Below are 21240 nucleotides of genomic sequence, written 5' to 3'. Positions count from 1 at the left end.
CCTCCAACCGCCAACTACATCTCGACCTCGCTGTCTACCTCACTCCCTTCAAAATGAGTCGCAATTTCTTCCCTGCCCTTTGCGCTATTGGCGTGGGCGTCTTTACAGGTAAATCAACTCTACAGCAAGAATAGCTCGTATCTAGTATCAATCCCTAATCTTGATTTTTTCAATCTGCTCCAGGCTACTATACCTTCCAACCGACATTCCAGCAACTTCAACAACAGAAAGAGCATGCCCAGAAGGCCTCGTCTGATCCTGCTACTCTGAAGCAGGACGCCAATGCTCCCACCAAAGCCGACGTTCAGCAAGATCCCAAGTCAACGACTCAATGACGATGACCAGCGTTCCCCTTGAAGTGGCATTCTGAACACTGAATGGCCTGAGTACCACCAAGCATAATTATGCCAGTAGCCTGTTCTCTGCGCACTATGCTCTATTGGCGCACTATGCTCTATTGGAAACTGTGCTCTTCCCCGCGCTCCGAGGCTCCAGCGCACACGGCACCACATATCTCATTGTGCCACACTTGTCAACTCTTACGACGGCCCTAGAGCCTGCTGTATATATGGAATTGGCGCATCGGCCAGTTCCGAAGTAGTGGGTAGAGTACTAAATGGTGACCTGGAACCAGCTAGCTTGCGTACCAGTGGTTGTTCCCGACTAATTGAATATAAAAGCCGGTTCTATCGGCATATCCATGTGCACATATCAGGAAACATTTGAAACAATCAATTTGTTGCATTTAAACGTAGACATTTGGAATAGGCGCGTTTTTAACGCCGCAGCACACGCAGAAATCAACCCTAGTCCCTTGCAAATGATGTCGTCCATTCCCGAATACAGCAAATCCTTCCATAAGCGCCAACCCATTGTAGTTTCTGCATGTAATCAAACCTCTTCAACCATTTTTCCCGTGTGAACTGCAGGGGCGCCGAAGACACGCCCAGCAGGTGTACCCAGCCATTCTTCTGGCACGCTGACTTTACAGCCGTTTGGACCACTGGTCCACCGCACCAGGGTAGGGTCAGCTTTCTCAGTCTCGGCGCCTTCTTGGCCGCCGGGTGTGACATCCGCGCCCTCAGCTGCCTGTCGACCACGCCGCTTGGGGGCCTGCTTCTTTAGCAGTCGATTAATTGTGTCCATCTGTTGTTCAGGGTTAGCGGCCGCGCTCCAATGTATGTTTTAAGTGACTTTCTGCGCATACCTTTTCTTCTTCGTTCCGCTTCTCGCTCAGGTTCTTCCTTCGCCGCGCCATCTCCGCACGACGCATCTGGCGCTCCTCGGCGGTCAAATGCTTCTTGACTTGGGGCTCTTTTTGTATTTTGTTAGCTTCGGTTTCGATGATTGTTAATCGGCTGTAGGTTTCTCACCCATGGGAAGCTGCAAGAAATCATTGCCCAGATTTCCTCGCTGGCGCTTGGTGGTCTTGCCACTTTGCATAGCAAGGGCATCACTGTCCATGTCGTCTATTTCATCCTCTTCGTCAAGATCATCTAGATCATCAACGTTGACGTCTGGAACTGCAATTTCATCCTGATCTTCAGCCTCCGCTTCGGCATCTTCGTCCGTATCGGAGATAGGCTCTTCTTCTTCGTCCTCATCGTCGTCGTCGTCTTCTTCCATCTCCATCTCCTTGGCCTCCACACTCTTGGGAGGCTTGGCGCGAGACGGAGGACTGATCTTACCGCGCCTGGTAGGCGGCTGAAGTGGGATGTCATCCATATCGATGTCACCATCAGCGTCAGCATCAGCATCGGCATCAGCATCGGCATCGGCATCGGCATCTTCATCATCGTCGTCATCACCAGGTGCATCTTCATCGTCGACTTCATCCTCTTCTTGATCGTCGATTTCTTCCTCGTCACTTGTAGCAACTTCTACAATCTTCTTTCGGTTCCGACTGGAGCGGGGTCCCGAAACAATGGGATCTTCCCGGAACACATTGACTGAGCGCCGCCCAGCAGCACGACCAGCACCCGTGGCTTCCCGCAATTTGCTGGAGGGCATTTTGACAGTAAGACGGAGTGATCTCTTTCGATCTCCTGTATTCAATTCTGATCGAGAGACTGAGACCAAAGCAGATGCAGAAGTAGATGCACGAGTTTGTCTCGTAGACCTGGTGGTCATGTTAGCATCTGGTTCTGGGGTGTCATCTCGTGGCTTGCGCGATCGAAGAGATCGACGGAGCGACATGGTGGCTTTATCAATTGTGACAGAAGTCTTGAGAAAAGAGAAAATGCAAAAGCCAGAACAGTAAAAAGAAGCGGGACAGGGAAGGTCAATAGGCAAGTGTGTGGCAGTATGAACTAAGCCATTAATCCTTTTGGGGGGAGAGGGGAAGTCTGAAGAGGACAAGAAAGGAATATCCAATCACTCTCATCAGGAGTTGCAAACCGGGAAGATACAGATTTGCTTTTCTATAGGGGAGTTTTTTCCAGTGCGAACAAAGCGCATTTGGTTACAGGGGAGGTGTTCCTCCCCTAGGGGAGTCTAACACCACCGGGGCCAGGCAGGAAGGAACACAAAACGAGACAGGGGAAACGCCGTGGAAACGCCATACTCACAAGTACTTTTCTCTAAGGTTTCGGATTCTTCAAGTGGCCAGTCGCTGACGCTGAATGAACGAATGAAGTACTGCACGATCCATTCTGCCGGGCGGTATCGATTACAACATATGAACTATGGGGATCTTTCAATATTCAATTGATCTCTTTAAATAGAATATAGAAAATAATTGATGTATAATACTCAATAGCCTTCAATAATAGCTAGAGGTGGTATGGATTCAAACGTCTCACAGGCTATTTTCGGTATAGAACGGTGGTATCTTTGTAAGATATTCAGATATACGTAAATACAATGAATACAAGGAATACAATTTATGTTTAGATTTGTCTTGAATCAATTGTTTCATATCGTACTAACAATAAGAACACATATTCGTTTGATCTATTTGGTCTCAGAATACATTGATGCCTCAGGTGTAGCAAGCGTAACAGCCGAGGTCGGGCTCACATGGCCCCAAGTCCCAAGTCCGGGGAAGGTTCCCTCTTCTCTTTACTCCCTTCCAACGCCTTTGCTTTCTCATATCTCTGGCAAGTATTTCAGATACCTCATCATGCCTGACGACACATCCAAATCAACATCTATTCCCTCATGGCAGAGACCTAATAAGACAGCCGAGGAGTCGCCATCGACCTCCGACGATGCGCCCGCAACTACAGCCTCCACATCCCGACAAGCTCTCCTAGACCAGGCCTCCAAATTCCTAGAAGACGAGTCAATCCGCGATGCACCAACAGATCGCAAAGTCACATTCCTCGAGTCAAAAGGCCTGACCTCAGAGGATATCGAGCAGGTCCTCGGCGTTTCCCGCAATGCAGAGGCGAGCAGCTCAACCACAGCCGAGGATAAGACACAGGAAGCGACACCATCTCCCTCACCTACTCAATCCGAAGCAACCCCTTCTCCCCGTACAAGCTCCTCGCCACCTTCCAACGCCATGCCTCAATCGCACCCAGCACCAGCCCCGACTCCCGCCCCCCGCGACGTCCCCCCAATAATCACCTACCCCGAATTCCTCTTTGAGTCCTCCAAGCCGCCGCCCCTCGTGACAATGCGCAGCCTTCTTTACACACTATACGGCGCCGCAGGCCTAGGAGCAAGTCTCTACGGAGCAAGCGAGTACATAGTGAAACCCATGCTAGCGAACCTAACGAGCGCACGACACGAGCTCGCCAGCACAGCAGAAGCAAACCTGCAAAAGCTAAACGAAAAGCTGGAGAAGACCGTGTCTGTTGTCCCGGCAGAGTTAACAGCGCGCAAGCTCAAGCCCTACAACGACGAAGAAGACGATGCCTCGTCAATCACCTCAGATCCAACCGAGCTGTTCCACCGGGATGTCGCAACGCAGACGAGTCCAGAGCTGACTCCAGCTCCCAGCACTACCGGCGCCGTCAACTCGGCAGACCCGGCAGCCATCTCTCCGTCGACGGCGGTTAATAACCACATCAGCCGTGTTGAGTCTATCACCTCCAAACTGCGCGAGATCGTCGACTCGGAGAAGGATGCGAGTACGCTAGATGACTCTATGCGTACGCGTCTCACGGAGCTGCATCATTATTGTGATGGGTTGATCTACAGTGGTCCTACATACTCTTCTGGGTCGTCGTATGGGGTCTGGAATTCTAATAACTCGGCCTCGAGTGATAGCTCTGGTCTGCGGAAGGCGGAGGATGAGGCTATTGCTGGATTTAGGGCTGATATTCGCGGTGTGAAGGGTGCGCTTTTGAGTGCGCGTAACTTCCCTGCTAGTCGGGGTGGACGACTTGGTGGTCTTCCTGTCGGTGGTCGTTGATGGGATCGTGGATTTTGGTGTGATTGTATGAATGTAAATAGAATGCGACAGATTCCATAGGTGTTGACCTAGGTTTATATGAGCTTATATCTTCATTTGTTTGGTTGCATCCGCAAAATTATATATATATATATTTTGTTCGCCTGTAAAATGAAACTCATATCCTCATTTGATTTATGTCAATCTAGCAATCTAAATAAAAAGGCATCATGCAGTTAATACGATCAACCACACTTGCAGAGTGTTGGAAAAGTTTCGCTTTGCTCATGATCGGACTCATGTCCTCAAGCTAGAAGAAAAACGGAAGAAAATACGCAAGACATTAATTGTAAAATGGACAAGGAAAATGAGAAATTTAGAGAAACGCTGAATAGAGGAAACAAGGCCAGAAATACATAAGTTTTACCAAGCCTCTAGCCTTCCCTTCACTCGGCAAGGTACAAGGGTGTCATTTACGGGGTAGCGCGGCTCATGCTAATCAGTCGCTTCACACCGACCTGTATACTTGTTAGCGACTGTTCCTAAACTTATAAGAACAAGGTTCACTCACCATCCAGTTGCCACATTCGTCAGTTCGGTTGGTCATAATATCAACGTGAATGGCGAGGGCGGCATTGAAGTCACGCTGCTGGATTGCGCGGGCCAAGTTCGCCATGTCCTCAACGGTGTTAGGCTTGAGCAAATCCTCGTTGTTGAGGTGATCAAAAAGGATGTTCAAACGGCGCTCGGCGTCATCAACCTGGGCCTTGAATGCCGCAGGGGCCCGGGTCTTGACACGCTGCATATCTGCCGATAAAATCTCGTATACAGGCTGTGCGCTTGCAGGAATGTGTGAACGGTCACCAGGGGCTGTAACAAAGGTCAATTGGCTGGAATCAATTATTCCTAACTGTAATTACTCACGATACTTGGGAGCCGGGGGAGTTGGCCTCTGCGACTGGGCTGTGGGAGGTCGAGATCCCTGAGGTGGCGGTGGGATGCCCTGGGCCATAGGCGGAGGCTGTGTAGCAATAGGTGTCGTGGGCCCATATGGGTTTGCTGCGGGTGGTTGTGATACTGCTTGTGGGGCGTATGGCGAGGCAGCAGCCTGGGGGGGCGGAGCCACCGAGCCACGAGCCTGCATTTGGGGGTTTGCAGCCTGGGCAGCCGGGCTTGGTGCATACCGGTTGGTTGGGGGTGGCATACTAGGAGGCGCGTTGTAGGGCGACGCTCCACGGGGGATCGACGCGGGGGGAGCCATGGTTGATCCCTGGTTCAACGGCGGTGACTGAGGGAGAGAAGCATACGGGTTGGCAGGGGGCGGCGGGGAAGGCCCAGGGATGCTAGAAACACCTTGGCCACCAGATAGCGGCGACATCATACGCGGCGGCGGAGGAACCGAGCCCACCTTTGGTGGGGGAGGCACGGATGGTGCGCGCGGAGCACCAACCGGGGGAGGTCCCTGAGTCAGGTTGGGTGACTGGTTGGGGAAAGGAGAGGCAATGGGTGCAGAGGCTGCGGCAGGCGTTCCACGGCGGGGCGTGGGAGCCTTCGCAAAGCCTTCTGGCAAATCGTTCCATGCAGGAAGGCCAGTGGCCGTGGTGTATGTGGTGATTGTGTTGGCCGGCGACTGGTTAGATGACGCACGAGGAGGGGGAGGGACACCAGCACCTGTGGGCTGCTGCCCACCGAATGCAGATGGTGGGTTATAACCGGTAGGCCTCATTCCCTGAGTTGGCTGGTACCCAGCTCCCGGTCCGTAGGCACTAGCACCTCCGGTCGACATAGCAGCATAGGGGTTGGCAGGCTGAGCTGGCGAGGTCGTCTGAGGGCCATATGGGTTGGCCTGTTGGGGAGCAGCAGGCGCGGGAGGCGCATACATGTTAGGAGCAACCGGTGTTGGAGTAGCAGCAGGGCTGTAACTTTGCTGCGGCTGGTACATATTGGGCTGTTGCGGGAGAGGCTTGAAGGCAGATTTGGCTCCGACAGCAGCCTGAGCCTTCTGAGGTGCTTGTCTCGTGGCAAGCTTGATGCGGTTGCGCGCCACCTCGGCTTCGGGGTGCTTCTCAGGGACAAGATCGAGGTACTTCTGAGCAATTTCCAGGCGTCCATGGGTCGCGACAACATCGGCATATTCAACGTATTTGTCGTACAAGACGCTCAAGCGCCAATCCGAGTCCTTGTTCCGCTCCGTATCCTGGAACTTGGTGACTTGGCGGAAGATGGTAACCTTCTCGATCAGGCCCTGCAAAGCGCGGACGTGAATAGAGAAGGATGAATTGCCAGTGTCACTTTCAATTCCTTTCTGCTCATTTTCACGGAGCTCCTCAACCCAGATGGCAACAACCTTCTCAAGCTTCGAGCCTGCCAAGAAGCAGAAAGAAGCGTCCTTGCGGGCACTCTTATCATCGCTGTTCTGGACCTCCTCCTCCAGACGGTCACCGAGAGCATCGCAGAGGTCAGGGAATTCCTTTTCATCGGCAAAGGTACACAAGGCAGCCATAACTTCCTTCCAGTTGGACAAATCGGCATTATGCACAACATCCCACAGATTCTTACCCACAATAGACGCGAGCAGACGCATATAGTTCGGGCCGTTAGCCTGCTTGGAGAAGTAGTACTCCTGTGCCTTTGCGATGCACTTCGGGCCACCGCAAATAGCAATCATAAAAGCATCAGACATCTTATCCTCCCGGAGGGCAACATCCAGAGCTTTCTCGAACTCTCCAAGGAGCAAAGCCCGGGTAATCTTTTGTTCTGCCTGGCTTTCCGAGCCATTGAAAATTTGGAATGGGTTGTTGGTTTGAGCACCCTTGGAAGCAGCCAGTTCGGAAAGGAAGCTGTCACCTTCGGGGTTGGCATCAAACATGGATTGCAGACGCTTGTGCTTCTTAACCCCAGCTGGTTTGGCGGCAGCGCCGTTGGCGTCCTTAACTTCCTTCTTGTCCAACCCAAGCTGCGCGAGACTATCGGCCGCCTCATCGACCTGATCCTCGAATCCTAGGTACTCCACCAGGCCCTTGCGTGGGTTTTCGGAAATCAAAGCCTGCATCACCTTCCAGTCTGCCTTCTCGGCTTCATTGGAAGCACCTGAAGCGCGCGACTCACAGAGAGTACGGATATCGCCCTCTTTCAATGCAGTCTCAAAGCTCTCAGTGGCATTGCCAACGCTCTCATCAACCTCGAATGATGTTATTTTGATACTAGATGTACGAGAGCCCTTCTCGGTCAGACCGAAGGAAACAACACGACCTCCAAAACCAAAAGTAGCACCGCATGGCCGCTCAAGCCAGCGAGGGGCCTTAGGGAGAGAGAACTTGGAGACTTGAGGCTGCGTTTGCGCCTTGTTGAAGAAGTCTTCGCCGTCCAAGGCTTGATTGTGATCGGCGATGGCCTGGGCGTTATCGGTCTTTGTGTTCTGCAGGGTCTGGATACAAATCTTTCCATCAAACGACGCGGTAGCGAAGAAGTTCGGGTTGTGTGGGTTCCAGCGGGTCTGGAAGGTCCAGTTCGTGACAACGGGGAACTCTCCGTATGCTTGGCCGGTTTGCGGGTTCCAACAGATATTACGGTTATCTTTGCCGGAGGACAAGAGCAGATCTGGATCATGCTCACACCAAGAAAGCGAGAGCACACCGGACTCATGACCGGTGAGTGTCTATGCATATAATATCAGCATCAAGTCATAACTGGGCTCTGAAAGAGTAACCTACCCGCTCCGGGGCGTGGGAATTGCGCAGGTCCCAGACATAAAGCACTGGGTCTGACTCGAGGGGTGACGATGTGATAAGCTTTGTGGGCTAGACGTAAAAATGGTCAGCAATCCTGGAATAAGCAAGTAGGAGGTGCCAAAGTACCCTCTCGGGGTCCCATGCGACTGCGCTGACAGCCTTCCGGCCCTTGTTGTTCAGTGTCAGACTCTCTTTTTTAGTCTTGACATCCCAGACGGTCACAAAGCCGGAGCTGCTACCGGTGACCAGAATGTGAGGAACCTTCCTGTTCCAATCCAAGCAGTCGATATCGTCTGTGCGGGCCGCGTTGTTGCCCAACCGGAATGGGTTCTCGATGTTGTTTAGATCCCAGATGAACAGCTATCCAGCAATTAGCCATATATCCAACCCGTTATACTTGAATCGTAGCCTACCTCTCCCTTTGCGCCACCGGTTGCCAGAAGGTTCGGGTGTTTCGGGTTGAACTGAAGGGTCTTGATGGCGCCGCTGTGTTTAGTGGTTCTTGAGATCAACGCATCACTGAAATTGAACGATCAGTAAATATCTCGGACATGTGGTTCATTGAGGCTCAACCAACCTGGATCCAGCAAGCAGCTTATCAGCATCCCATAACTCCAGCGAGCCATCCTCCAAACCGCCCGCAATCACGCCCCGTTTGTTATCTTCGGAGGTGGTCCAGGCCACGTCATTGAAGCTAGTTACATCAATCGGTCAGCATGCTTATCTTCGTTTAAATTCCCAGTCACACTTACCCAGAGTCGGTATCAAACTTAGCTAGCGGCTGAAGCTCTTCGCTCGCATCTTCGCGGTCAAGGCCAAGGTCCCACAGCTCGAGACATGTCTTATTAGAGAAGTCGGCGTCGACGGCGCCAGCGCGAGTTCCAGTTGCGATCAATGGCGAGGCAGCCCCAGGCGACCAGGCGAAGGTGGCCGTCCTTGGGATTTCCCTTAGACGCACCATGATGATGGCAGGGGAGGTATGTGTTGTTAAGGATCAAGACCAATAGAGTGTGAAAGGTATCATCCAAGGAACAATGAAACTCAAGTAATGTAGAAGGAGAGAGATCAAGTGCCACCCCCTATGAATAATTGACAATGGGGTGATGCTCTAGATGTTCCAAGTATAGCAGTAACCAAGTGGCCTCCTGGACTTGGAGGGACCGGGGAACTCGCGCTAGACCGCTTTGAGACTCGCCAAAACACTCCGAGGTGAGCTGCACGTGATATCAATCTTCCGTTCTAGGCTGATAGCAAGATATAGCTTAGATTCACAATCTCGAACACAAAAGCTTGATTTGTTGTCACACACACCTTTTCACATCGCTTGTTCTACTATTTTGTGCAATCTTGCCACATCACCACCGAAATCAAAGATCCACCAGTTTGACCCCAAGCGCAACTACACATCATGAGCGAAACTACGCGGCTTAAGAGCACCGTCTACGTGGGAGGTCTTGATCAGGCAGTGACCACGCACACACTTGCGGAAGCCTTTGTTCCATTTGGCGAAGTTGTTGATATATCGCTGCCTAAACCGGAGCAACCCAACTCGTCCGAAGCCCACCGTGGATTTGGATATGTGGAATTTGATCTGCCGCAAGACGCCAAAGAGGCAATCGACAATATGGATGGTAGTGAGATTTATGGGCGCACCATCAAAGTTGCTGCTGCAAAGCCACAGAAGGATGCCAACGAGGGACTAGGCAGCAAGACTGCGATCTGGGAACAGGTGTGTTGGGTTCGATTTTATATCTATTCGCAATCTATACTGAACGCTATACTCTACAGGAGGGGTATTTGGCCAAGCATGCTGTCAGCGAGGAGGATCGGGAAGCTGCGGAGAAGGCTCTGGCTGCAAGCAGCCGTCCCCAAGATGCTATGCAGGGATTGGAACAATTAGATGTTGCTGGGCCGAAGCCCGAGTAAAGCACGCTACACTTTATGATAGCTACGACGAAGATGACAAACAAAAAAAGCACAACTGTGTCACATACGACAGTACAATTTGCCTACTATCATTGATACCACCAGGATTCAGGCTCGGGGGGCCGGAATATGTACACGGGCTCCAATCTCGAGCCCATTCCTGTTTTTCTTCACTGGTTTTTCTCAAATCATGCCCATCGGCTTCAAATTCTCCTAATCAACAATACAAGCGGCATGAATCCAAAACTTTCTGATCGCATTCTGAGAGCTTAAAGAAACATGGTGGTACATTTAGTGCTCACGGCTCTCGGGGCTGTTGCGGTAGAGGCGCAGGGTCTTGTCGGTCATCAGCTTCTTGCCGCAAGAGTAGACAGCAGCGCCAATGGCAACACTGAAATTATGAGTTAGCATCAGGGAAAGACACGAAATAGATTGCCAGTGAAGGGATTAGGGGATAGAATTCCGGTGTTGGGCATGTGATCCGGAATCAAGCGGCAAATAGTATCAAACAGGGAGAAACGTACGCGAGGACGAAGCCTAAATATCAAACAGAATGTTAGCTAAATTTCGTATTGCGAAGTCATGACTATAGCACATACCGATAGGGAGCAACTCGGGAGGCACACGCTTGAGCTGGCGCAGACGCTGGGAGATAGTGTGAGCTGTAGGCGCATGGTTAGTTCAATGGCTATCCTCATAAAAGTAAAGTCATTCTACATGACTCCTATGATGACCGGATCCGGTGATCTCAGAGGTGCATACCACTTTGTTGCTCCTTCTACAGACAAGAGTTAGTAACCGAGCCGATCGTATGATCACAGAATTGCCGAAGGACAGAACGTACAGGAGTAGGGAAAGCAAAGGCCCGAGTGGGCTGCATCCGCAGCATGCGAGTAGGATACATAGCGAAATCTGTGGTTCAACCCTGGAGTAGCAGAAGAAGAGTGGGATAGAAGACGAGGTTGGAACACCAGCTTTCCAAGAACGTGACTGGCTCGGGTGTAAAAGCGAGACGCTCAGTGGCTCTCGCTTGACCGCCCGCGGTCATACCCGGCACTTCACAGCTTCAATCACCCAACGTCGCTCTTCCCGGCTCACTTTCTCCCCTCCTCTGTTTCCACTCCACTCCAATTCTTCCTCTGTGTTGTTTCTCTAGAAGCTACACATCGCAAATATGGGTGCTATTCCGGAAGCCGACCCCGATGAGGTCCTCGAGACCAAGCCCTTCAAGTTCGTCACTGGTAAGTCCACTACCCCCTCCCGCGAAAACCGGGGCCAGGAGCCCTATAAAGAGTCAATGGCTAATTTAATAATTTAATTGCAGCTGGTGCGTAAACCTTAGATATTTCCCCGCTTCTTTCGCTCGTCGCATGCGCGTGGGACCGATATCCCCCGATCGGCTGATGTATGGTGTAATTGACAATTTTTGATCGAATCGCAGGCTACGATGCCCGTTTCCCCCAGCAGAACCAGTACGTGATAAGCATATTTGAGTGCCTTTTTATTTCTTTATCTAACGTCCATTTGCTCCGCAGGACCAAGCACTGCTGGCAGAACTATGTCGACTACTACAAGTGTACCACTGCCAAGGGCGAGGACTTCCGTCCCTGCAAGCAGGTAAATTTTGGCACCGACAGTGTTATAAATCCTAGCAGCCTCTAACAGTCTCTCCTTGCAGTTCTACCACTCCTTCCGCTCTCTCTGCCCCAAGGCCTGGACCGATCGTTGGGACGGTCAGCGCGGTACGCATTTAGAGATCTCCTCTGGATATGTGTTGAATACTAACTTGTGTTAACAGAGGCTGGCAACTTCCCTGTCAAGCTTGACAAATAGATGACGAACAGTTGTTTTGGGTTGGTCAAGTGAGGCGTGTCAAATTTTTATGTATCGACAAGTTCCAATGTACTCTACTGGGTCAGTCGGGGACACAACCCCTCTATTTCCTAGGTCGTTCCGTCCGTATAAGGCAAGAAAATGTGTTTATAAACTCGCCGTATTGTAGAGAAATGTATTGTTGGTGCTCTTGTTCTGACTCTTTTGCAATATGGGCAGTTCTTGCATATTTTTTATCAGTAGGCACTTGCAATAATTGCGAGCCCTGGCAGCTTGATACAACTTAGAATTAGATAGAAACCATGTCGTCCTTGCGGAAATGCTCTAAATGCGATTCAGCATATATGTATCTAAATTCTATGTAATCCCAGCTCCGACAAGGAAATAATACATCATCCAGCACACTGTACAAGGCCACAGGGCCATGTTCTAGATATGCTCCAAGGCCGTCTCTCCAGCCATTCGAATCTTTGACGAAAGAAACATCCGAAAAAAATGCAAGTTATATACAAGCCAAAATGAAAATGGTGGGCGTGAGTCCCAGAGTACACCACCCAAATAGAAAACCAGAGAAAATGACAAGAAATCGTATATACCGAGAAGATATCGGACAGAAGGCGTAAATGCAGTTGTAAGATCGGGCAAAATCGGGAAAAAAAAGAGTCACAAAAAGGAATAAGCACTCTTTGGATCTTTAAATGCCCTTGATCTTGCGGTAAAGCTTTTTGTGCTCCTCGAGGAAGAGGAAAGTGGCAATAGTATGGGGACCAAGACGAATGAAGCTAGGCACCCAGCCACGGAAAGTCCATCCAAGGCCTTCCTTGCGGCAGATATCACGCAAAAGACCAACGATGGTATGGCCAGCACCCTCCGCATGGGAAGCAGTCATAATGCGAGTCTTGATCACGTCCACAGGGCTGCAGACGGTGGTAGCGACGAAGCCAGCCATGAACGAGGCCGTGAAGTGTGTGCTCAGATTATCGGCCATACCGGCCTTCTCAATACACATGCGCTTAAAGGTATCATACGAAGCCAGCTGTGAGGCAGTCATGAGGATTGCACGGGTTGAGTTAGGCCACACTCCGCGGAAGAGAGAACTGAATCCCTCTGTGCGAGTCATCTGGATGAGCCCGTGGAACGCGTGTCGGTAGTTGCGTCGCTGGGCGGGAGGGAGGGATGCATCGTGTTGCATGCGGACGTTCATCACATCAGCTGGGTTGCCTGCTATGCCACCGATGAATCCGGAGGCAGAGGCGATCCCGATGAGAGTGAGGAGGCTTGGTGTGCCGGCCGGGTCTGAGGTGGGCGCAACAACGCGCGACTTCAATTCTTCGTAGATACCGAAGCGCGTTGTGGAGTATGTAATTTGACGGAGCATTGCGGCTGACAACTATATTCCTCCAATCCGTCCTTTGTTAGCTAACTGTACTCGTTTATTGCTACCATAGGGTATCCGATATCGCTTGGGATTGGGGATCGCACGTACACCACCGTATAAACCTGTGAAGCCATTATTTTTCACAACGTGGACAAATGTCCCGATCATAGTCTTCGGCGCATCAGGAGCGCGAGTCTGTAACCGGACCTATTATGCGACAAACAGATATCAGCGTCGGGGATCGGAAACGCGGCCATGCATAAGCCATCTGACGAACGACTGGGAGCTCGAAAGTACCTTAACTATGGGCGCAAAGTCAGCATATAGCATATACTCGAGAAAAGAAGAACATACCTAAATCTAAAGGGTGCGTCACAGACGCAGCGAAGCATGAGGCCGAACCTCCAAACCAAAACGGGTAATGCACCTGTTTCGGCTTTGACTTCTGGACAGGCACGACCCTGTGAGGAGCAACCTCCAACATCTTGCCTTCTGCCATCTTGGAAGACAAGACCCCTAAAAATGTACAATCAGAAAAAGGCGGGGAGAGAACGTTCAAAAAAAATATGTTTTTTTTTTTTGGCCTTTTTTCGGCTTTTCGAACGTGACTTGACGTAATTTTTTGGCCTTTTAAAACCGACGGCGACAAATCAGAAGGCCGAAGCCTCTCGGCCACCCGCAGAAATATAAAGAGCTGGCCAATCAAGTCAAGTGCCTTGGTGGAGTTTTGTCATTTGCACCAATCATATCCTCGGTTTTGCAGTTTCCTTTGCGCCGGGCATCTGTTGTAACATACAAGCTAGCCTAGAGACCGCCAGGGATCATGTATATCGTCCTTCCTCGGTCATTGAAATGGATGCCGAGCGTATTCTTGTACGTACAGCCATTACGATGGCTTCAATAGAACAGAATTGAGACAAGATCGGCTATGGGGATCTTCGGAGTTTTCACGGATATTGATCGGTTGGCTTCGGGCCACAAAGGAGGGGTGTGGTAGCCTTTGAGGGCAAGATACCATATGCATAAATGTTTCCTGGAGTATATTATGGCTGTAAGTGACATAATAGAGGTATAAAAGGCATGGGTATCTCAATGGCTGGAATTAGAGCTAGCACTTTGGTTCAATATATTGTGTCACTGGTGCTTCCTCGGCGCAAATGCGATAGTATGTATATCTAGTCATTGACGCGTGTATAATAGAAAAAAAAAGAGCTGAACCAAAACGCCGTATCAGCCAAGCTACTTGCTTATATTTGGAGTGAGGTATGTACATATTATATTTAAAGTATAACCTATAAAGTCGTAAACTGCATAGTTGACAGGGAATCTTCAATTGAGATAAGTCAATTGAAATGGCTTGGGCTGCCGGCTATACCAACTGTCGAGAAATTCAAGCAAATCTAAATCAGCTTCTCTCTTCTCGAAAGAGGTTAATGTTAAGCTTCCTATAGTTTCTCGGTGGTGCAGATTGACTCGACAAATGTACTTCGGGAACTAATTTCGCCGACCCGAAACATGTTGATGGTGTTGATAGACAATTCTCACACCAGACGTCCCGAGGTCCAACTCAACCATGAGGTTATTCGCTACCGGTCGAGCCCTGCGTGCAAGCAGTGGCCGTTGGTCAATTGCATCAATCCGGCCCCAAACCACCATTCCGCGCTCCCTCACACTAACTCCCATTCTCTCCCACCGCGAATGGAGCTCAACCACAGCTCGCCGGAGTGAACAGAAAGCAACCACTACCTCTAAGCCACCGCAAAAGTCAAGCCTGAAACTTGAAGGAGAGTCTTACCCAACCGACCAGTGGACTAACACCCCCGATACAATCCTATCTCATATCGGACGACGACTCTACCTCGATGACAACCACCCTCTCGCAATTACACGCAAGCTCATCGAAAGCCAATTCGCAGCTCCAACCTATGGCAACTACTCAGAGAAGAACCCCGTCGTCTCAACAAGGCAAAACTTCGACGTCCTCGGCTTCCCCCCAGACCACCCAGGCCGCAGCCGCACAGATACCTACTATGTGAACGACAAGACAGTGCTACGCACACACACAAGCGCACACCAGCAAGCGTATTTCCAACAAATCGCTCGCAATGAACACACCCGCCCAGAGGAGGTCGGATACACCGTGATCGCAGACGTCTACCGTCGCGACGCAATTGACCGCAGCCACTACCCAGTCTTCCACCAGATGGAGGGCGCGATGCTATGGAAGCGACCAGCGACGAACCCGCTCTCCGCGTCGGCTGAAACAGCGGCGAAGATCATGGCTGATGTGGAGAAGATCCCGCGCCACGACGTCGTGGTCGAGGACCCGAACCCGACTATCCACGCGCAGCGGAACCCGCTACAGGACGAGCATCACAGTGCCGAGGAAGTCGAGGCTGTGGGTGCTCACCTCAAGCGTTCGCTCGAGCGGATGGTGATTAAGATCTTCACGGAAGCAAGCAAGGCCGCGGCGGCGCGCAATGGTGGTGTGGAGCCGGAGCCGCTCAAAGTCCGCTGGGTCGAGGCTTACTTCCCGTTCACCAGCCCGTCTTGGGAACTAGAGGTGTTCTGGCAAGACGAGTGGCTGGAGATTCTGGGTTGCGGAGTTATCAAGCAGGATCTGTTGATCAATTCTGACGTGCCGGACCGGATTGGATGGGCGTTTGGACTGGGCATTGAGCGTATTGCTATGCTTCTTTTCAATATTCCTGATATCCGACTGTTCTGGTCGCGTGATGAGCGGTTCTTGTCGCAGTTCCAGGCTGGCCAGATTGCCCGCTTCGAGCCTTTCTCTAAGCACCCGGCTTGCTATAAGGATGTTGCTTTCTGGTTGCCTCCTGCCGCTGTGACCGGTGGCAGCAGTGCTGCTGGTGGGGCTGTGCCTTTCCATGAGAATGATGTTATGGAGATTGTTCGTGGGATTGGTGGGGATCTTGTTGAGGATGTTACTCTCATTGATGAGTTTACGCATCCTAAGACTTCGCGCAAGAGCATGTGCTACCGCATTAACTACCGTAGCTTGGAGCGGACTTTGACGAATGAGGAGACTAATGAGATGCATCTGAAGGTCCGGGAGAAGCTAGTTGGAGAGCTTGGAGTTGAGCTGAGGTGAGCTCGGAGATTGTTGGGTTATACCTTTGTACTTATACTGTAGTTATTGTGAGAACATGTAAAATATAGCATTCCTCGTTAAACAAATATGGATATATGGACATCATTAAGCTAAAGATCCAATAGCTATAGACATAGCCAGCTTTGTATTATATTAGAGTGTAGTTTAGGGGTTACCAAAGGCGGAAGGAGAATGAAGACATCAGAGGCTATAGTCGTGCCCCAAAAAAAGTGTGTATTATACAAATGAGGAGAGAGTTATCAGGGGACATAGAGGCACCGACATCACGAAACAAGTGAAAAGACACCACCAACACGAGATAATCCGTACGCCTCCAGACACATGCAACAAGGGTGTATCACACAGCCGAATCCAAGAGACAAGCGTAGAGATAGCAAGGAATAGTAAGTTTTCCCGGGTCCAAAAGCCAGCCGTATCCGAGTATAAAACCCTATCGTGATCATGATGTATGACATATGGTACAGAGAGAAGTAAAGAAGAGTGAAAATGCGGAATTAGAGGTCGTCGAAGAATTAAGAATCGAAGTTATCGCCGACGATTTAAGCGTTCTTGACGACTCCAACCTTGGCAGCCTATAAGAGAGAACAGTTAGTCACAATACTCTAGAGTTTTGGTTCTTAGTAGGTGTTACTCACCCGCAGAACGCGGCCATTAAGACGGAAGCCCTTGCTCTGGACGTGCATAACGTCACCGTCCTCGAGACCAGCAGCCGGGGCCATGAAGGTAGCCTCGTGCATGTTGGCGTCGAACTTCTGGGGCTTGCCATCGACCTTCTCGGAGGGATCGAAGCGCTCGAGACCGTGCTTCTGGAGGGTGTTCAGGAGGATGTCCTGGGTCATGTTGAGACCGGCAACAAGGTCGTGGAGGTCCTTGTTATCTTCTGTCTTAGCAACGGCGAGCTTCTCCGCGGGCACGGCCAGCAGCGCGCGGTCGAAGTTGTCGATGCTGTCGAGGAGGTCCTTGGCGAAAGCCTGGATAGCGAACTTGCGGGCGGCGTCCATGTCACGCTTGTTGCGCTCAGTGAGGTTGCGGGATTCAGCGACGGAGCGGAGCCATTTGTCCTAATAAGAAATTTAGGTTAATATTCATCTGCGAAAGAGCTGCGGAGCTACCCGTAGTATGGGGAAATGGTTTACCTTGAACTCAATGGCTTCCTTGGTCTTCTGTTCGAGCTCTTTCTTGCAGGGGTCCTCGGCCTCTGCGTTCTCTGCGGTCTCAGATTCGGTAGCTTCCTTGGTCTCTGTCGAGTAGAGACGGGTAGACTGGGGAGCGAATGCCCGGATGGTCGGGATACGCGGCTGTTGTGTAGTCCGTCGCAGCGCCAGCGATGCGGTGGAGGGGGAGGTGGTGGAGAGGATGGAGCGGGCGGCCTGAGCCTGTCTAAGGATGGTTCGTTGGAACATTATGAATAGCGAGATGTGGGAATTGAGAATGGAGCTCTGTGAACTTGAGGCGGAACCATTTGTCTTCGGATAAAATTCATCGGGAATCACCTGACCGCCTTGGCCTTGCTTGGCCTTAGTAAGGAAAAACGCTGGGCCGAGGGACTTCAAGGTTCTTCTCACTTCTATTAGACGCTTTGTTGAAGAGTAAATGATACATATAATATCATACAATTTTATGCATTGCTCCTCTTCGATCTGCTATCTAGCATCGATGCGTTGATATTATATTCGTTATCAGCTTCGCCGGGCAACCATCACCGCTAACTACCGTAGGGCTTGGATCATTGTAAGCTTAATCGCTTATAGACCACCTGGGACTTTATTGACCTGTAACTTGAAATTATCACCCAATGGGCCATTTGCAAACCTGAGCATACAAAGGATGAACCTCTGGCACCAATATATGTTCATGCTAAGTTCTATTGATCAAGGCTTTATTTGCATAAGTTGCCTTATGCTCTTGGCATGATAAAACATTAACACAGGAGACTGTTGACTGTCTGTATCATCTATTCATCACCTGAGCATATTGCTTAGAGGGAGCCATACAAAATATGGAGGCGCTTTATTTACTATTTTCGGATTAGCGCCATAGGTAATCTCAACGCATAAGGGGTTTCTTCTGTCCACGAATTTATGCTCATTTTACTGAACTTGTTCCGTTTATTCATACCTAGGATATAGGTATCGTCTGCAAGTTTAATCATTAAACCTGCTATCGTGTGCAGTTTCCCGTTATAAAATTACAATAAATGAAGCGAAGCCAGATCTATATCATCCATCATTCCTACTAAGCGGGTCCATGACCCCTAGGAAGACGACCGGCAAGTTTTTGTTCGTTCTACGTGTAGACTTAGAATACGGCCCCAGGATTAACAATTACTCCCCGCTCAATGGCTCAATCGTCTCAGTTTGTTAGGCTAGTTGGTGTGACTGGAACAGCCCTCTTAGCCAGCTGTCAGAGAAAGAAAGACAGATATGATATGACATGGAAGTTACACCGGTTCTTCTCATCAGATTGGAATTTATAGCAAATCCGTTACCCAGAACAAAGAACCCAAATATCTAGAAGGAGGGGTAGGTGGACGCCCGCATATTGGAGTGACGTCGGTACATGCAAGGATGTTCAATATAAATCATTACCATTTCAACTTCGATTCTTTCCATCAACAACGGCCTAAAAGCAAGATGTCGAACCCCCAAGTCACTCATCGACGCGCCTTTAGGCGAACGGATGATTACACCCCTGGGAAGCCAAAGTTAAAGCTTGTACAGGAAGCGCTGGCACTGCCACTTGCACCGACAGCAGTATTGCTCAAAGTACATGCCATCGCTCTTAACTACCGCGACGCCAACATCGCGAATGGAGGAAACCCGTGGCCGGTGATTCCAAATGGGATTTTGGGCAACGACGCCGCGGGTGAGGTCCTCGCAGTTGGGGATAAGGTAAAGACATTGGCGGTCGGGGATAGGGCCGGGCCTATTACAGACACTGAGAATATTTCCGGGCGTGAAGTGAAGCGGTCGTGGCTTGCAGCAGATGAGGATGGAGTTATGGCGGATTATATTATCTTTGACGAGGACGTTTTGTGCAAACTTCCAGACTATCTTGATTGGGCTGAAGCTGCTATGATTCCCTGTGCTGGTGTTACTGCTTGGTCGGCGCTGAAGGGTATGAGAATTGGGCAGACTGTGTTGATTCAAGGTATGTGCTTCCGGGGTTTAAAGACTTTGTTCAACACTCACGACTGAATCAGGCACTGGAGGGGTCAGTGTTTTTGCACTCAAGCTTGCACGGGCTGCGGGCCTTCGGGTGATTTTGACATCTTCGAGTGATAAGAAGCTCGAGCAAATGAAGGTCAAGTATTCGAACCCGCCGATCATGACGATAAACTACTCCCGAAGATCTGACTGGGACAAGGAGGTTCTCCGGTTGACTGATGACGTCGGCGTGGATATTGTTCTTGAAACTGGCGGGTCAAGCTCCTTGGTTAAGAGCCTGAGATGTACTCGACGTGGAGGCGTGGTCAGTCAGGTCGGATATCTTTCACATCAGGATCCTAATGGCCTGCGGGAACTGATCCCGACCATTATTGATCGGAGAACCATTTTGAGGTGAGATCTATGCTATAGAGGTTGATTGTTGGATACTGAAGTCTGACTGGAACATAATAGAGGTATCAATGCAGGGTCAAAGCATGATATGGAGGATTTCTGCGCTGCGCTATCAGCAGCTCAAACGCCGCTGAGTGATCTCATTGACAAGATATTTCCATTTGACCAAGCCGAGGAGGCTGTTGAATATGTTTGGCAGGGTAAACAAGTTGGGAAGATTGTGCTCCGTATTTAGACAAAAGTGTCCCCTTTTCGAAGACACGCAACAAATGTAACTAGATGGACACTGCTAGAGCCCATGTAGTCTACAGTCAATACCAGGGGCTTGAAGCAGATTTGATATTCAGTCCGTTCTACATATTTGTCAGACTATGGAGGAAGTATGGTTGTTGTCGTCATGTAGCTTGATTGGGGTTTTTGGAAAACATAAAGCCATGAAAGGCCGATAATTTTGACGATTTCCTCAACCACATCTGGGAAATCACCATCCAGCTACAAAGGAGATTGCTTCCTCTCAACAGTCTCGCGGGTTCTTCTGGGATCAGTAGTCGAGAATATCAACTTCGGCATGGGACTTGAGAATTCGCATGATGGCACGGGCTTCCTGTCGATGCTCCCGCCTGTTGTTGTCTAACCCGTAGGCGACTAGAATTCTATCCTGAGACATGTGGTTCCTCGTGAACCATATCTTCTCGGATTCTGTCAGCGGGTCTACGCCTGACACATGGGTCAGACCATAGGCTTTCAAGTCTGCGAACCTCTGTCGCTCAACGCGGGACCAGAAGGCGTGAATAAGGTAGAGCCCGTTCGGATGGAAAGGCGAAAACGCGAACTGATAACCGGATGGAGGCTCGGAAATCTGGACTAGGTACAGCTTGGGACCTGGATCCATAGGCTTGAAGTAGGCCACAGTACGACCATCTTCGCTCATAATTTGGCCGGAGTTATCTGGAGAAGAGGTCCCCAAAATGACATTGTAGTCTTCCATCATGGGGCTTCCAATAATGTTGCAGAGCATTGCAGGGACATGCAGCACGTTCTTTAAGTGGAGAGAATCGCGCAAACTCGGATCGGTTTCGTTTGGCGAGTTCATCGTGGTGAGATTGACAGCTCCCATGCCAATGACTTCGGCTGAGCCTCCAGCCATATCCGTGACATAGGAGCTGAAGGGGGTATAGTCTGTACCGAACCAGCAGCGATCTTTGGCAACACTGGCTTAGTTAGATAGATGCATTTAACCCTGCAAGGTGAATACCCACTGGGTGTCGGAGGTGTTGGAGAAGACCCAGTCGGGACACGGAGGAGGTGCTCTGTTGGGATATTGACCAATCGTTGCCATA

At 50.3% G+C, this 21240-nt stretch overlaps 12 protein-coding genes across 12 annotated transcripts; 6 read left to right on the top strand and 6 right to left on the bottom strand.

Annotated features, from left to right (window-relative positions):
• Window positions 1-53: 53 nt before the first annotated feature.
• PGRI_019150 (uncharacterized protein) lies at window positions 54-335 on the top strand (the record flags this gene model as incomplete). The annotated part of the gene is made up of 2 exons (XM_040789628.1): window positions 54-108; window positions 184-335. The coding sequence occupies 2 exons, from the start codon at window positions 54-56 to the stop codon at window positions 333-335; spliced, it is 207 nt and encodes a 68-aa protein (XP_040646581.1).
• A 556-nt stretch (window positions 336-891) lies between these two features.
• On the bottom strand, window positions 892-2010 carry PGRI_019140 (PAPA-1-like domain-containing protein; the record flags this gene model as incomplete). Its single annotated transcript, XM_040789627.1, has 3 exons — window positions 892-1146; window positions 1208-1314; window positions 1374-2010. The coding sequence occupies 3 exons, from the start codon at window positions 2008-2010 to the stop codon at window positions 892-894; spliced, it is 999 nt and encodes a 332-aa protein (XP_040646580.1).
• A 1111-nt stretch (window positions 2011-3121) lies between these two features.
• Window positions 3122-4360, top strand: PGRI_019130 (peroxisomal membrane protein PEX14; the record flags this gene model as incomplete). Its single annotated transcript, XM_040789626.1, has 1 exon — window positions 3122-4360. The coding sequence occupies one exon, from the start codon at window positions 3122-3124 to the stop codon at window positions 4358-4360; it is 1239 nt and encodes a 412-aa protein (XP_040646579.1).
• Window positions 4361-4812: 452 nt separating this feature from the next.
• Window positions 4813-9031, bottom strand: sec31 (putative protein transport protein (SEC31); the record flags this gene model as incomplete). Its single annotated transcript, XM_040789625.1, has 8 exons — window positions 4813-4857; window positions 4911-5209; window positions 5264-7997; window positions 8053-8139; window positions 8197-8430; window positions 8484-8589; window positions 8648-8764; window positions 8823-9031. The coding sequence occupies 8 exons, from the start codon at window positions 9029-9031 to the stop codon at window positions 4813-4815; spliced, it is 3831 nt and encodes a 1276-aa protein (XP_040646578.1).
• Window positions 9032-9478: 447 nt separating this feature from the next.
• PGRI_019110 (RNA-binding protein) lies at window positions 9479-9996 on the top strand (the record flags this gene model as incomplete). Its single annotated transcript, XM_040789624.1, has 2 exons — window positions 9479-9799; window positions 9859-9996. The coding sequence occupies 2 exons, from the start codon at window positions 9479-9481 to the stop codon at window positions 9994-9996; spliced, it is 459 nt and encodes a 152-aa protein (XP_040646577.1).
• Window positions 9997-10287: 291 nt separating this feature from the next.
• Window positions 10288-10885, bottom strand: PGRI_019100 (uncharacterized protein; the record flags this gene model as incomplete). Its single annotated transcript, XM_040789623.1, has 5 exons — window positions 10288-10387; window positions 10521-10533; window positions 10596-10658; window positions 10759-10774; window positions 10841-10885. 5 exons carry the CDS (start codon window positions 10883-10885, stop codon window positions 10288-10290), a joined length of 237 nt encoding a protein of 78 aa, XP_040646576.1.
• Window positions 10886-11170: 285 nt separating this feature from the next.
• PGRI_019090 (cytochrome c oxidase subunit VIb) lies at window positions 11171-11829 on the top strand (the record flags this gene model as incomplete). The annotated part of the gene is made up of 6 exons (XM_040789622.1): window positions 11171-11237; window positions 11321-11323; window positions 11438-11468; window positions 11532-11613; window positions 11675-11738; window positions 11795-11829. 6 exons carry the CDS (start codon window positions 11171-11173, stop codon window positions 11827-11829), a joined length of 282 nt encoding a protein of 93 aa, XP_040646575.1.
• A 694-nt stretch (window positions 11830-12523) lies between these two features.
• PGRI_019080 (uncharacterized protein) lies at window positions 12524-13207 on the bottom strand (the record flags this gene model as incomplete). Its single annotated transcript, XM_040789621.1, has 1 exon — window positions 12524-13207. One exon carries the CDS (start codon window positions 13205-13207, stop codon window positions 12524-12526), a length of 684 nt encoding a protein of 227 aa, XP_040646574.1.
• Window positions 13208-14780: 1573 nt separating this feature from the next.
• Window positions 14781-16319, top strand: PGRI_019070 (phenylalanine--tRNA ligase; the record flags this gene model as incomplete). Its single annotated transcript, XM_040789620.1, has 1 exon — window positions 14781-16319. One exon carries the CDS (start codon window positions 14781-14783, stop codon window positions 16317-16319), a length of 1539 nt encoding a protein of 512 aa, XP_040646573.1.
• Window positions 16320-16879: 560 nt separating this feature from the next.
• On the bottom strand, window positions 16880-17743 carry grpE (mitochondrial nucleotide exchange factor MGE1; the record flags this gene model as incomplete). The annotated part of the gene is made up of 3 exons (XM_040789619.1): window positions 16880-16912; window positions 16976-17401; window positions 17477-17743. 3 exons carry the CDS (start codon window positions 17741-17743, stop codon window positions 16880-16882), a joined length of 726 nt encoding a protein of 241 aa, XP_040646572.1.
• Window positions 17744-18973: 1230 nt separating this feature from the next.
• On the top strand, window positions 18974-20135 carry PGRI_019050 (zinc-dependent alcohol dehydrogenase family protein; the record flags this gene model as incomplete). Its single annotated transcript, XM_040789618.1, has 3 exons — window positions 18974-19490; window positions 19543-19900; window positions 19961-20135. The coding sequence occupies 3 exons, from the start codon at window positions 18974-18976 to the stop codon at window positions 20133-20135; spliced, it is 1050 nt and encodes a 349-aa protein (XP_040646571.1).
• Window positions 20136-20441: 306 nt separating this feature from the next.
• Window positions 20442-21239, bottom strand: PGRI_019040 (uncharacterized protein; the record flags this gene model as incomplete). The annotated part of the gene is made up of 2 exons (XM_040789617.1): window positions 20442-21111; window positions 21160-21239. The coding sequence occupies 2 exons, from the start codon at window positions 21237-21239 to the stop codon at window positions 20442-20444; spliced, it is 750 nt and encodes a 249-aa protein (XP_040646570.1).
• Between the last annotated feature and the right edge of the window lies 1 nt (window position 21240).

This window comes from Penicillium griseofulvum (genome assembly GCF_001561935.1).
Source record: "Penicillium griseofulvum strain PG3 chromosome Unknown contig_80, whole genome shotgun sequence".
Taxonomy (NCBI): Eukaryota; Fungi; Ascomycota; class Eurotiomycetes; order Eurotiales; family Aspergillaceae; genus Penicillium; species Penicillium griseofulvum.
The sequence above is the reverse complement of the archived record's forward strand: the minus strand, read 5'-3'. Positions and strand labels throughout refer to the sequence as shown.